Source organism: Alosa sapidissima, chromosome 23 (genome assembly GCF_018492685.1).
Source record: "Alosa sapidissima isolate fAloSap1 chromosome 23, fAloSap1.pri, whole genome shotgun sequence".
Taxonomy (NCBI): Eukaryota; Metazoa; Chordata; class Actinopteri; order Clupeiformes; family Clupeidae; genus Alosa; species Alosa sapidissima.
This window is the reverse complement of record NC_055979.1, coordinates 20,636,479-20,651,928: the sequence shown is the minus strand read 5'-3', so window position 1 is coordinate 20,651,928 and position 15,450 is coordinate 20,636,479. Positions and strand designations below refer to the sequence as shown.

The window sequence follows — 15,450 nt, the reverse complement described above, 5'->3', positions numbered from 1 at the left end:
CGCTCGTATGGGAGCCGAAGAGGTATCCTGCTGGTCTGAGGAGCCCCTTTACCAGAAAGATGTTGTGGCAGCAGGAGGCGTTAAGGAGAAAATCAAGGAGTCATATGACCAGGGCCTGACATTTAGCTGGTCATTTTTTTAATTGGATTAAAGAGTGGCTGCACTTGAGGAAAAAACATGAATCAAGGGGCTCTTGTGACACCACCTAAGTACTGAGTTTAGTGAGGTGCATATGCATACATCAGAATCTGAGAAAAAAAAGAGTGAGAATATTGGGAAAAATGAAAAATAAATTACAGTACTTTTCTAGATTTAAAGCACGTAATGCACTTCATTTTCACTGTACCAGTTACAATGACAAATAACGAGTAGTTTTACATACTGCACCTATTGCAGTGCTGAAATGTAAAATATTAATAGCATAATAAGCTTCAAATACAGCTTTTAAGCTCTTCTGTCAGAAGGTGAGGATACTTTTCTCTGACATTTTCATGCTTCATGGGCTTTGAGACTAGGAGAGGATAATATCCCACAGCCCTTGAATCCTGTATTGTCCAGGATTCCATTGTTGCCTCACCCAGGAAATCATTTTATCACTCAGCCCTGTAAGCAGCCCCATCCTTTGTGGACCAGTCAGTCTTTGGTCAGCAGTGATAACCCCTCCGTCAGCGTGATGCACTGCAGGCTTTATTCACAGATATGTTTTCACAGGAAGAAAATAGTATGCCCAGAAGCTTGGCTTGGTAAATCCAACCATATCTAATGATGTATGAATCTGTGCTCCTGCATGCAGACTTTAGAACGGAAACAGTGCTCAAAATGACACTCCAAACAAGAGAAAACTAAACCACAGTGGGTAATCATGTACATAGACATGGTGACAGCAGAGGAAGTCAGACACAGAGAGACAGAGAGCCACAAATCCAAAAAATATCCCCCACTAGAGTTATGAGCTAATAATACCATCAGAAAAGGGCTCAAAATGAGGATCCTGGGACTGTCTCCATGCAACCGTTGCCAACACAGGATGAAGCACTCAGAGCACTGATAAGCAAAGCACAGAATGAGGGAGCTTCTGAACTCGGCAACAAAACAGAACAGAGAGCAGACCAGAAAGTCTGTCACTGTCTCTCCTGTGCCAGTGTCTACTCTATGCCATGCAGATGCCCTTGCAGATAAAAAAAACAAACTTCCCACGCTATAGTACATTCCTTTCCAGTCCATTCACTGAATAGAATCTGAGTCAACTCCAGATTTGAGTGCATGGAAAGGCAGGACCTGAGCAGGTCTAACATCATGGCAAAAGACAGGTGGACACGGAGAGCCACTCACACACAGTTTGCACGGCACTCACCCCCCTGTAAGATGGCCCAGTGAGGGAGGGCTGCGCACGAGGGATCAGACAGCGCCGGGGTGACTAGGCAGGTGAGTTTGACATGCCGAGGGTGGCTTCCGAGGAGCAGCTGCTCGCAAATACCCCCCCCCCCCCCCCCCCCAGCCTCCGTGAGGTGAATCGGCGAGGCGATGATGAGACTTGGTGGTGAGAAGAAGGAGAACAGCTGGGGCCATTTGAGAATTGACAGTGAAAGTGAGCAGATTAAGTGGCAGGGCTGCCAACGCCGGCGGGTCACTCGGATCAAGCATCTTTGGCCGGCGCCTGAGGTAGTCAAACTGGTCCAGCTGCACAGTCGGCCAGGGCGTCCAAATCAGGGCTTTCAAAGCTTCTGTTCTCCGTAACAGATAATGAACTTCATCATCATTTCAACTGGTCAGCCTCATCGTATATTTCCTGTGGCCTCTGTACCCATTACCCAGATAGAATCCTGCCTCAGTAAAGTTTTTCAGAATATGATTTAGTTATGCATGGTGTGAAAATCATATCTTAAGTGGAAGGCCGATCAAAGTCTCCATGAAATCTATTCTGTATAATAATTTGTTGCCACATCAGAGAATTAGAAGACACAGTTGTTGCATATCTAGCTGGATGTATCTGTATGGGTGCTTAAATGGAGAGATAGATAAAGTTCCGCTTTTTTGTCTAGTGCCTAGTGTTTGTCTATACCTCTAATTTATTCTGAGAGAATAGTGTTGTTTTGAGTTCAGAAATGCTTTGGCTTAGAAACACTTATTTAGGCTGGTTGTCTAGAGCTGGAGTGTGCATCTGCAATAGATAAACTGTGTGTTAATTTGAGGTGTGGACGGTTGTCCTTGAGGGAGTCTGTAAATCTGAATAAATTATGCATTCATCCATCTGGGTGAATTTTAAATGAATGTAGATATTATCCTACTTTGGAACAAGCACCACCACCATCTTTCCCAGGCTTCGTTTTCAATCAACAGCAGTGTCTTGGATACCTCTCCAAAACGATTGATGATAGAGCAACCATGTGGAGCCCACGTTAAATGAATGTTACGTGTCCTGACTATAAAATTGCGATATTGTGTGTTTCGTGGGTCGTTTAATCTGCTGTTGCTTGTACCTTAAACAAAAATGTCAAATTCATGGAATTAACACATGTTGGATGTGACTACTCTCTCTCTCTCTCTCTCTCTCTGTCTCTCTCTCTCCCTCCCTCCCTCTCTCTGTCTGTCTCTCTTTCTTTCTTTCTCTCTCTCTCACTCACTTTCTCTCTCTAAGTGCGCGAGGCTGCTGGTTACAAGTGGCGGTGAGGGTTTCGTGAGAGGAGCAGCAACGAGACAGAAGCGTGCTGAGAAGCGACCGAACCTGGTGCACGTACGAGACAGGTGGGAGTAGCCTACTAGCCTACCGGAGAAAAGCCGATTGGGCTTAATACAGTACTTTAGTTTAGGAAACAAAGTCAGCTGGTTTACATCATTTTATGGACAGTCGTTTGTTGTTGTTTCTGAGTCTGTAATTAGTCGAGATATCTTGATGAAAAACGAAAGGCTTAGGCTACTTGTAGTGGACAATTGTTTGACTTGTAACAACAAAGGGGACAAGCAAAAAACATTTTGAAAGGAGATACATCTAAGGCAAACATCCAAAACAGTGTTGTCTAGGCGGCGTCGCCGGGATCAAAACAAGACTGGCATTCGTGTGACAGAAAACGGATCATCGATATATTAAGCTTGATTCACAAAAAATCTTCCAGAGCTGTATATCTTCTGCGCGGGTTTCAGGGAATACGAAGTGTAAGATCAATTCTGTCTCGTGTTCTGGGTGTTTGTGTTGATCCTGTGTAATGCATTGAGCCATCTGAACAGCACAGATAAAGTGTTTCTTTAATGTTTCTATTTTAAGAGAAAGTGCTTTGTGTGTCACCGGGGACATGCAATTGATTTTTCGGCGTCCATAAAGCTGAAATACTAGTCTTTGGGCGTTGCAATATTTGTATTCCGGAAGCATCTCTTGTCACTTCTTCTGTTTGATTGCACTCCCTGCTATAACCAAAGACAATCCACTTAACTCTTAGCTGGTGTGTCGGCGTCTCACCAAGAGCACACTGCTCCATTTACTAGAGCAGATATACAGCATATAGCCACAGGCTGGAGAATACTTCTCGATGTTTACTGACTTGAGCCTCCAAGAGGAGTACAGCAAAAAAGTGCTGGTTCACCATCAGCGTGCTATATGAAGATCACCAGCCAGGTGTTGGGTTTCCCGCGCAGAAATGCCAGTGCGTGCTGTGACCTCCAGGTTCATGTACCGCGGACTCTGCACTATCCCCGATATCTTGTCCTATCGGCCCCCCATCAAGCTGCCAGACGATGAGGTAGAAGGTAAGTCAACCTGTAAGACAACATGTTATGAAATAATGGACCTTATCGTGTATGTCTGACTGGCAGCTGCCATCGATTATTGGGTTAAGGGAGCTATTATGCGTTTCTCTCAGTTGAAACTTCAGCACCTTGGAGAGCTCTTATGCGCTGTTTGTAGGTGCCGTTCAACCACTTGCTGGCTGAGGTGCATTTTGAATAAAATGTTAACCTACATAATTGACATTTCAAAGCTGCATTGGATATCAATTGGTATATTGCTGATAAATCATTAGTGAAGTTTCTTAGAGAGTAAATTGCAGACACTGGATTGCACGACCGCCAATGTATGCTTATTAGAAACCATGTGGTTCTTGTTTTATAGAAAAGGAAAATCTACATTAATCATAACTTAGTGGAAATACGTCTTGTGCATACCAGATTTATTCAAGCCATAGGCCTATATAACATAACAATCATAATTAATTTGGTTGTTGAAATGAATTAGCCTTTAGAATATCAAATCATGTCATGTAATTTACAATACAACATCTTTAGTCTCAGCAGAAATATTCCCTTGGTGTTAAAGAAATAAAAGCTCTTTGCACATTTACATGCAATCCAGAGCAAGACTCCAGGCAAGTCTGTTTAAGATGAAATGATTAAAGCAAAGACTAGTGTAGGTTATAGCAGGCAGTTGAATCATTGCGGCAGCTATGAATGGAATGATCCTTGGAAAAAATACCATGTTTTTACAACTTGCAGCTATATGGCATCTTGCAACATGCCATTCATTTCTATTGCTTTGCTTTGAGCTATAATGGTGATCAGTTGTTCAGATAAGAGATCCTGAGCTATATGGTGGTAGTGGAGGAATGACATTTGAAGATTGCCTGTCTTCAAAAAATGGTCCCTTCTTGATTTTGATGAAGCACATGTGGTTTGTGCGGGCTCAGGTGATGAGGGGAAACAGCAAATGGACTGCATTAATATAGCACAGTTTCCACCCTGAAGATACTTCGCAGGTAATGCCTCTCACTCTCCTGCCAAGGGCGAAGCTTACTCACTGGAATCAGACAGGAGTTCGGTGTCTAACTCAAGGACACTTGGACATCAAGCCATGGACTATACTTAAGGTTCTTGAATTGCTGGTTGACCTGTTGGCCTCCTGATCCAGCTACCAAAATTCTAGAAAACAGAATATTTTTGACATGTTTATTTAAGGGTATGTCATTGAATATTCATTTCTGTCGAACATGCATGTAGAATACTTAACTGCACACACACAGGGGTGTGAGTGTGCAGGTGGTAGTATGCAAGGTTTATTTTGGGTCGATCGATTTCAGTGATTCCAGTCTATGTTTCACTCCTTGGAAATGCATGCAGAGTGTGTGTAAGAACACTGTGTGGAACAGTACAGCTTAAGGTGTTCCCCAGAGCAGATGGCTAAGTGTTTGCTTGCAGCAAATATACACACTACTTTATGCAAATGTTTCAGTATTACTTTCCTATGCAGGCAATGGCTTTAGTCAAACTTTGAAGTTTATTTTGGGAGAAATGTCCTGTTTTTAGTGCTCTCCACATCTTCACTGCCACAATGAGCCAGAGGCCATTATTGATCTTTTAGTTGTTCTTATAAATACGGATTTGTTTTGTCTTTGTTGTATTTGCTTCAACTGAACAAAGTGATCAATCATTTACCCCCTGCCCTAACACACACACACACACATACACACACACGCACACACGCACACACACACACATTTCCTCTATCTGCTGTGCTTCCTAATAGTCCACAGTCCCTATAGAGCACTCATCCCCTCGGAAGCCAAGGTCAATCACAATCCTATTCTAATGATTTGAAGCGATCTCCCTCCTCCCGTGCAGTGTAACAGGCATTCTTGATCATAGCAGGATTAAGTTCTGCTGAGATGACACTGCCCTTATCAACAGAAGATGCACCGTTCCAAAAAAGGATTTGTTAGACATCACTGGGAAACACTACAGCTCGCAAGTACTAAATCTGAATGGAACTAAGCTTTGGTAGAAGATAAAGTTTCACATGACCATTTTTCTCTATATTCACGACATGATTCTTTTTTTTTTTTGTCTAAGAATTTTGCAGTTACACCATACATGTCTAACACAAATGAATCACAAATAAATTGCTCAAGCACATATCTACCTATTAACATACACAGCTTTGAAGTCCAACTCAGGTTCTTGGGATTTACCAGAATTCTCTTCAGGGCCCAAAGAAAAACAGTTGTTTAGGCCCTTATGAACCGTAACTTGTTTACAGAGACATGAATCTATAAAACTCCATTGGATGTATTTCAGTGTCACCACAGTGCCAGTCAATGAAAGTCATTTTCCTGCATGTTTATGGTAATCATCTTACTTAATTATTCAGCTATCTGGCCACTCATGTAATTAACAGATACAGAAATGCTAATAGTTCATGAACCAAGCGTTTGGTAATTATGAATTTAAGTGGGTCCGTGATTAGCAATGTCGGGACATTGTTGCAGAGATGCCATGTCTGGGGGATCTCTATCAATCAAATATGCAAAATATGTCAAGAAAGCAGTGAGTTTTCTCCAACGGCCCCTAAGCTTATTACTGACCTTCACTCACCAGAAAAGAACACAGCACAACAATGCTAAGAAAATAAATTGCTTTAGACAAAGCAGGAGAAAGTGAACTACAGCTCCGCTTGATTTATGAGTCCAGTCCATTATTAGTGCTAAGACATGAATCCATAGTTTGCAAAGTGTTGTGTTAAACCTATTACAGCCCTGGAGTGTCCTCGGCAGGTGACTGATGATATAAAAAACAATTAACCTTAATTACAAAATGTAGATTGACAAGATATTTTTAAATCAATTTATTAGTAGGCGTAACATAAACCATTAAGCTGAAAAACATCTTTATCATTCATCAGTCTAACACTTACGCCTGTAGACTTATGGTGTAAGCATGCACCATATATTTTAATACAATACTGCCAGTATTTTTACACAAACAGACCCTTTTCATACTTGTGATGTTGATACTTACAGTAGTTGCATGTGTGCCTTGAATAACAAACACATAACAAAAGTAATTTCAGTGAGATTTGAACTCTGAAGTTTTCCATTTGTGTCGCAAACTCCAGGTACCAGGTTGATGTAAGCCTGTGCTTTTAGTCTACCACTGTCACAAGCCTCTGTTGGTGTTACAATAAAGCATTGTTATGAGTGATCACATTTTGGTAGGGTGAGTTTTTGGGCTTACATGCACTGCATTGCCAGTACACAATTTGAACTGTCTTAATCCATATGAGTACCCTGGAAATCCAGAGTTCACGCGAGAGCACAATGGAATTGTCTCTGCGAGACACTCTGGCAAAGAGCAATGATGCACGTTACTTTTACCCCAACATTCCGGGGAACCAGCTAAACTGATGAAGACAGTGCTGCAACGCTGGAGGACAGTACACATTGGTCATAGAGTTATCCGATTTCGTCGAAGTCTGAAATCATTCAGAGTAAACATGGTCTAGTGTTATCCAATTGCGTGCAGTGAGGTTTTTAAATGCATGCTTGTTGCCGCCCCTCGAGTTGGCCCATTACATTGTTCTTTGCCAGACCCTTAATCTTTCTCCCCTGGGGATCAATAAAATATCTATCTATCTATCTATCTATCTAGATTATCAGGGTCTGGATTTTCCAGGCTACCATACAGTATGAGTGTTCCAGTGTGATTTAATCCTCACACGTGTAAAACCTCTAATCAAAACAATACAGAATATGTAGTCTTCCACAAATCACATTGATTTTCTCATGTCTTTGTTACAAAAGAAGTGCCATAAGTCTTAGACTGAGTGAGCCATTAATGTGACGTGGCATCTCACATCAGTGCTGGTTTGATGTATCGATCTGTCTCTGGGGAGTAGGGCCACTACTCTGATGGAACATCAAACCATTCGATCTTATCCCAGTGATATGTTGGGGACACAAGTCTGGGTGTTTTGACACATAAGATGTTTTAATGATCTGAGAATGTTTTTTTCCCAGTACCCTTTGGTGATGGCATGAGTTTTGACATGAAATGGATCAAAGGGAATGGCGTGCGTGTGCGTGTGTGTGTGTGTCTCTGCATCTGTGTTAATTAGAATGTTTCATGCATTATGTTTTTCCATTGTGTCATATTTATTCCAGTATACAAATACATTTCAATAACAAAATATGCACGTCATCTTGGATAACCAAAATGTGTTGTATATTTATGAACCTACGGCACTGTGCTGATATGGTAGTGATACAACTGAGACACATAAACATCCATTTTAATCAAATTACTTCAAATGCTTATTAAAGCAAGCAAGCAATTATGACCAGGCCTAATTAAGTTGACTTGAAAAGGCCAATTTATTGCTCATTTAATTCTTTCTCATCTTCCTTCTTAATCTCATTATATGCAACCTCTCCTGGAGAACGGCCCTCTCTGCAGCATCTTGCCTCTGTGTGATTTAGATTGCATCTTGTCTTAAAAAGACCTCCCTGTAAAAGTTTTACCTGCAGTATGTGACGAAATCCCTATAGATCAATAAGCATTACCTTAACATTCAAATGAACAGTTTATAGTTATATGATGTGTGTGTGTGTGTGTGTGTGTGTGTGTGTGTGTGTGTGTGTGTGTGTGTGTGTGTGTGTGTGTGTGTGTGTGTGTGTGTGTGTGTTTTAATAGACAAAATAGAATTACCATATACATATACAAACTGCATGAGTTATAATGTACAAGCACAACTGTTGTTGTCAATCATATCACATTAGAGGTTAAGGTTAAAATAAGTAACCCTTAGCTTGCCAATCTGCCATTAGGATCTGTGTGCTGGATTTATCATTTGAATCCATGACATTATTCAAATATTCTGACTCTCCCTTCACCATTCCATGCAGAGATCCGTGAGGCCTTCAAGGTGTTTGACCGTGATGGGAACGGCTTCATCTCCAAGCAGGAGCTGGGCATGGCCATGCGCTCCCTGGGCTACATGCCCAACGAGGTGGAGCTGGAGGTCATCATCCAGCGATTAGACATGGACGGTGAGTCATATCACTTTGCTTTAAACCTCAGCCTCTGTTACATTTAATTTGTTAAATCACCTTGATGACTAGACCTGATTGCCTGATGCAATGGATACCTTCATGTTTTATTCACCTGTACGCATTCTCCATATAGATTAAGACTGAGATCATCAAATGGTAAAAAATGGAAATAATTTAAGACCACATTACTCTACATTTTAAAAATATCAGATGCCTCACTTTCACTTTACACCACCTGAACCAATAGAAGGCCGCCTACGTGAAAAGATGAGGGAAATATTTCACATTTTCAACTCTGACTATTTGTCTTTGTCCAAATGCATTTGTGTTCTTTTTCTCTGTTTTGTGGTTGCAGGCGATGGTCAGGTCGACTTTGAGGAGTTTGTCACATTGCTAGGGCCAAAGCTGTCAGCGACAACCATGCCAGACAAGTTTCATGGAGCGGACTTTGATTCTGTCTTCTGGAAGGTATACTTTGAAATGTCTTTAATTATGTTTTGATATTTATCTGTCCACAAATCTGTCTTTGTACCAATTCATTGGCCAGTAAGAGCATTGACTGACGGAAAAAAAAACTGAACAGCCTTTACAAGACAACATAAGAAAATGTCCTGTAATTCGGTTCAAAATTGGCCATTTTAAGAGAGAGAGAGCATCACATTTTATGTGTCCTTTCACATTGATACAGCCATCAATTGGTTTTAATACTACTTTGATCCATTCCTTTTATTTAACAGTTCTATGTGACACGCCCCTATATTTTATTGGATAAAATTGCAGAGGACCAAACTAACCAAAGGTGCTACATTTCCAATAGCTCCTGGCAACACAAAAACATCACAAAGAAAGAAAGGTCAAAGGTCAGGCAGTTTGGCTTTCACGCTATTGCATGAATGCATTACCGTCTCCAACACATATTAATAGGAGCAGGTCAAGGACATGACCAGAGGAATGAACATATCAGCCCATCTTCCCAGAGAGCCTAATAGATTCAGTTGTAAATAACAACGTTAGCACCTGTCAACATCAGCGTCGATGTGAATGTTTTAAAAAAAAAAAAAATCCGGTAAGACTGCAATTCCCTTGCCTTATCTCCCCCGACTACCACTAGTGGGTCAGGGACGAAATCATGGCTGACGTGTTCACTGGCAGAACGGGCAGAGGGGGCTGCTACAGGATAACAAGAACAAATGGCAGTGCGGGCTGCAGCTCTTCCTCATCAGGCTCGCCAAAGTGGAGAACAAGCCCACACTTGTGCTAAATTGTGGGACAGGTCGAGCAGACTTTAAAGCAGCCCGAGGTGTGGAATTATGTATGGCCTGTAATGGCACCTCTTTGACCCCCTTGAGAGATAGCACTTGACTATTAACTGTCTGCCACTTCATTTACAGTCCATCTTGTCTTGTGCTATTCCCAGTGCGACATGCAGAAGCTGACAGTGGATGAACTCAAGAGGCTCCTTTATGACACCTTCTGCGATCACCTGACCATGAAAGACATCGAGAACATCATTATGACAGAAGAAAGCCACTTGGACAGCCCAGAGTGTCAAGTGGACATTAACAGTAAGAGATTACCATTTTATAAAACCGTCAAAAGTTTACTGGCCATGGAAAGAGCTTTGAAATGTCTTAGTGATGTGGTTGAGATGGCGATGGTGGTAGTGGTGTGCAGTGTTTGATATGACTGCTGTTGTGGAGGACCAATATTGAAAATGATTTTCTCAGTGTGGATATGATATCTACTGATTGCCTCATTAAAACTGTTTTTGCCATGTTTTGATTTTCTTTACTCTTCAAAAACCTGTCATGTAGAAACGTTCATTAAAGGAGGGCCCTCTAATGATGGGAAACGTTTGTAGAACCCTTTGAAGATCTGCGTGTGACGTATTTTATTTGTCTAAAGTGGCCATAAAGATGACGTTTATTGTCATTGTTTGCGTCTCCTGAGTAACTCAGTAACTGACCTGTAATCTCCTTAATGTTCCTTTTGACAGCGAGCCCCAAACATCAGATGAAACACACGTGCGTGCGGAAAAGCCTGATATGTGCCTTCGCCATTGCGTTCATCATCAGCGTCATGCTCATCGCAGCCAATCAGATGCTCCGCAGGGGGATGAAGTAAGGGCCATCCTCAGAAAAGGAAGAAAATCGATCGGTGCGACCCGATTGGAAAATTGGATGCTTCCTCTTATCCCGTGATACCCTGGTCCAATGACTCAGACACCACCCAAGTAAAAGTCAAAAATATTTATCATCCCAGAACTGCCCTCATGTCCACAGATAATGACTCACCATTCAGAGAAGGCGAAGGCCCTCAAATTGATGTCCACTGATAACAGTCATGAATAATGCATAAATTGCATGTATTAAACAGAAAATAAATGTACGTATATTTATGTGGGTTTTCAAAAACATGTTGTGAAACATGATGTAAGAAGTCAGGGTAGTAGTGAAAACATTAAGTATTTTAGGATGCAGAGGCAATGAGAAAAAAGACAAAAAAATTTTAGTTGTTGTTAAACTTTAGGACACTTATTGTGTATATATCTCATTTAGTACATCCTCTGTATTTATAAATCTTGATTCCAACCATCTTTGTAACACCCTGAACATTTCTGGGTAGATGGAAAACATAAAAAATATTCCTTGAGCTCTGGAGTCACTGAGACATTAATCTGAATTGGCACATTTCTTCTCACTATTTCCAAAGGATGTTAAGCCTCCGATGCGTCTCTGGGAGTAACCCTGGCCAATTCTACAGAGTGTGGACTACTGAGGGTGTAACTGGGCTCTTAGGACCAGACCTCTCCAAAACAAACCTGATCTACAGGGACGAACGAAGAACAATTTTTTTTTTTTTTTTTTTTTTAAAAGAGCATTCAGGAGAATGCAGCTTATGCAGTACATGTCTTCCGAAAACACTCAGAAAATCAGTGTTAGGCATTCTAGCATTCTGGCTTGCTAGAAATCAACACCTGACAAGCAAAAAGTATTGAATGTGAAATCCCAATGTGTACATAAACTGTGCACACACATTATAATAGTATCATTTTATAATTAATTCATATGCATTGTAACTCTCCACATATGAAAAATTGCCCCTCATTTCAACATCGACCATCCACTGTGCTTAATAAGATTATCAGAGAAGATCATCATTTATTCTTAGCTAGAATGAAGAAGTTGTCCTCAAATCAGATCACAGTCTGGTCTTCCATGTTATGTTTTATCATTGTCTGTTTGACCTTGTTGAGTTTACCGTGCCATCCTCTAATTGTATTACATCTGCTCAGAGGGAAGACTTCCTGCTGCTGCCGCTGGTAGTGTATTCATGAGCTGTTGAAAGGCTTCTTCAAGTATTTCAAAGTAGAAGGATATGACTCCCTAAACTAAGCAAAGCAAAACAGGAGGATATTACATTTTATAGTCTTTAAGATGTAACAGGTAGGATTAAGTCAAATAAATTACAATGATCCCATCACCCAAATCTGTGCCCATCTAATCCCCTCTGAAAATCTCAACTAAACCCTCTCAATTTACATTTAGTTTAATGCAAAACACACACACACACACACACACACACACACACACACACAATAGCAACTGATCAAGAGGGGAGTTTATTAGCTTGCATCTAAATTGTATGCCCTAGTTTTGAGAGATGATCACACATTTCTTGTTTGGAAAGTGCAATATTGCATCTCTTGGTGGTAAATACACACAGAAGTACCCAGCTGTTGCCAAAGTGTTTGTTTTAAATAGTTCATCTCATATTCCCCATAAAGTGCTTATTGAAATATCTAGACCTGATGACAATGTATTCCCCACTGACATGAAGATGAAAGTTTAATTTCTATTAAAGCAAAAAAAAAATATATAGAATTGTGTAAATGAATAGAAAGTGTTAGCTACCTCAGCTCATTGAGAAGGTGTCATGAAAGTGTCCTATGGGGAATCAACTGGTAATGCACATGAATGCACATGGTGTCTCAAGTAACATGTTGTTAGTCAAGTCGCCCAAATATTTATTGTGCTTACACTTTGGCACATTGCAGGACAAAAAAAATAATTAGCTAAAATATTTAGGTCCAATTGTTGAAGGTGACCCTGGACTGCTATAATGACTTTCTAGAGGTCCAGATAAGACAGCAAACTAAACTAAGGATTTTTCCAGACTTGTGAGAAGATGTAGTGTGGTGCTGATCGCAGATACTTCCCAAAGTCGACAAGAATATTTGTAAAAGATTTAAAGACTAAGGTTTAAATTGTTTGAGGATAAATAATTAAAAGAAGTCCTTGTATTTTTTAATAATATCTAGAGACCCTGCCATCTGAATGAAGTCTTTAACTGTCACAATTGTAATATGTCTGTGCCTAAATTCACTAGTGCTGTGCTGCTCTTAGTAGCTTGCATGGGAAACTTAATGTGACTTTTAAATGGTAAATGTTAGTTATGTAGTCTTTGGACCAATCATAGCCAGTAAATCCATCATTGTGGTCAATTTGATAATCGAATCGACGATAATGAGGGATTGTTTCAGTAGCCTAATTATCAACATATGTGTTTGGATTTTCGTCTGTTTTGTTTTGTTTTGATTTAATTCATTTTTGTTATAACATTGGATTCAACATACTGGGCATGTGTATAAATAGTTACAACATGTTTCTGTGCTTATGTCAAACCTACATTTCGATGAACGCTGTCATATTGTTCCAAAATATTTGTACAAGTGAATACATGAGAAAAAGTTATGCAAATTATAATACCATTTGATATATAATGTCATCACACTGTCATTCTATTAATGCAACATACCCTTAGGCCTATAGGAAGCAGTTATATATCTCAAAGCAGTTAGTAGAATTCCATAATGTGAACTAGTTCCTAGTGTCTATAGTAACTTCTCATGTGTGTATATCAACAGATAGTGTGATGTATTGAAATGTGAGTTTATACTCATCTCATCATTTTAATTATGCAATATCTTAATACAATGCAGATTTAAAAGGTTTACCATTGTATTAAAACACTATTTCTGACCCAAGATAGAGGGCATTCCTAAAAATATAATACATTGCTCAAACATACTTTGAGCAAACTTTGTTATCGAGATATAAGGTGACTTGCACATGCATCTGAAATCTGGGGCTACAAACGAACACTGAAAAGTCATGATATATAACTGATAACAATTGGCTTATAGAGACAATAGAGATGATTATTAGTTGGCTTTTTCTAAATGGTAGTGTCAGAATGTTATAAATGTTGTGACTTATATTTTCAGTTGATTTGGTTATGAGTATTTTCTGATTTTAATGACATCCTTTTATTTATAAATTGTTTTCTATAAGTACAGTTTTATGTCTTCTTTTGGAATAAAGACTATACAAAGACGTAACAGCAATAACAGGGGAATTATGATGAGAAAGACATTATGCATTTTAATGTTTACCAATACAGAAAATTCTCTGCCTTTTTCACAGCTTTTCACCATATATTTATTGGTACCTGAAGAAATGTTATGGTGAATGACTATATGAATATATTTATGTGTAAAAGCAAATATAGATCACTGTGTAACCCTTTCAATGATGTTTTTGGTGTTGAAAAACAATTATAAAGGTAGTTGATGCATTCATCATGGTGTGTGTCCTGATTGGTTGAATTTGCTTGTCTTGAACCTACGAGCTATCGTGTCTCTCGGCATAATTACGGAGCATCCCCAGTGTTTGTAACACATCGCAAAAAGCAGACAGTAAACACCGAAGCATCTGCTACGTTGGGCCCGCAGAAATCTCTTGTTTACATCCGTTTATCACACACAGAGGCTGACAGTGCTGGCACTCTCGGCTGCACTTCTCACAGGGCTCGCTCTCTCCCTTTCTCTCTTTCTGAGCTGGAGGGTATGGCAGTGCTCCAAGCTGTCTGACGGATATCAGTGCAGACTGGAGAAATGTGGTGAAATGTGAAATGTAGGGCAGGCTCTTTCGAAGATCGCTGCATACTAATGAATTTCAAACTGAATTTGGGCAGCAGATTTGTCTAATGGTCTAGGAGTTGGCCCTACAGCCCAAACATGTATAAGGTCAAGGCCTTGGTGAAAATATAAAATTATATACGTAAAATTAACCTGTCAAAAGGGTTCGAGTGCCTACTGGGAAACAATAAAATGTCCCAAAAAGCTCTGGGGCTTTCAATGTAATCTTCCTGTGTGCAACCAACAGCATATAAAATATCCTAAATAAATTAAACTGATTAGATTCTGTACATCCTACCTCCTATAACTACATTTGAAACTCCATCCTGCTTCCCTCTTTGATGCCCTTTATGAATTTATGACTGCAACAATGTCATTTATTTATTATACCACAAAACAACACAGTGTGACATCACAGGTGGTTAATGACTAGGCTGATGGACCCGAGATGATGAAATTCAGAGAAATGTCTAAGAAATCTTTCCATGTCTCCAAAGGTGTGTTTTTTCCTGCGTGTGTGTGAAAGAGAGATTGAGAGAGAAAGCTGATGAGTCACAAAGGCTTGGTGAATGCAAGTGCAGTCTCATGGCTTGCCGTGAAGGACGGAATATTTATCAGCAGTGCGATTCAGCACCCATTAGCGATGCCTTCAGAAATTATTCA

General features: G+C 40.1%; 1 protein-coding gene across 3 annotated transcripts; it reads left to right on the top strand.

Moving 5' to 3' along the window:
* The first annotated feature begins 2,674 nt into the window (after positions 1-2,674).
* On the top strand, positions 2,675-11,689 carry cabp7b (calcium binding protein 7b). Of its 3 annotated transcripts, XR_006026920.1 has the most exons (6): positions 2,675-3,741; positions 8,661-8,804; positions 9,163-9,275; positions 10,225-10,372; positions 10,804-11,040; positions 11,520-11,689. XR_006026920.1 is itself a non-coding variant. In XM_042081519.1 (5 exons), exons 1-5 carry the CDS (start codon positions 3,633-3,635, stop codon positions 10,929-10,931), a joined length of 600 nt encoding a protein of 199 aa, XP_041937453.1. In that variant the 5' UTR covers positions 2,675-3,632; the 3' UTR covers positions 10,932-11,689. The 3 variants fall into 3 exon arrangements, 2 of the variants coding, with proteins under 2 accessions (XP_041937453.1, XP_041937452.1); XM_042081519.1 differs by having other exon boundaries at positions 9,205-9,275; positions 10,804-11,689; XM_042081518.1 differs by having other exon boundaries at positions 10,804-11,689.
* The last annotated feature ends 3,761 nt before the right edge of the window (positions 11,690-15,450 follow it).

What these genes read in the sequence shown, in the direction of transcription:
- cabp7b (XM_042081518.1), top strand. Translation starts at nt 3,633, where the DNA reads ATGCCAGTGCGTGCTGTGACCTCCAGGTTCATGTACCGCGGACTCTGC. An exon ending in GCCAGACGATGAGGTAGAAG is followed by an intron (nt 3,742 to 8,660) that starts GTAAGTCAACCT and finishes CATTCCATGCAG; the next exon opens with AGATCCGTGAGGCCTTCAAG. An exon ending in TTGATTCTGTCTTCTGGAAG is followed by an intron (nt 9,276 to 10,224) that starts GTATACTTTGAA and finishes TGCTATTCCCAG; the next exon opens with TGCGACATGCAGAAGCTGAC.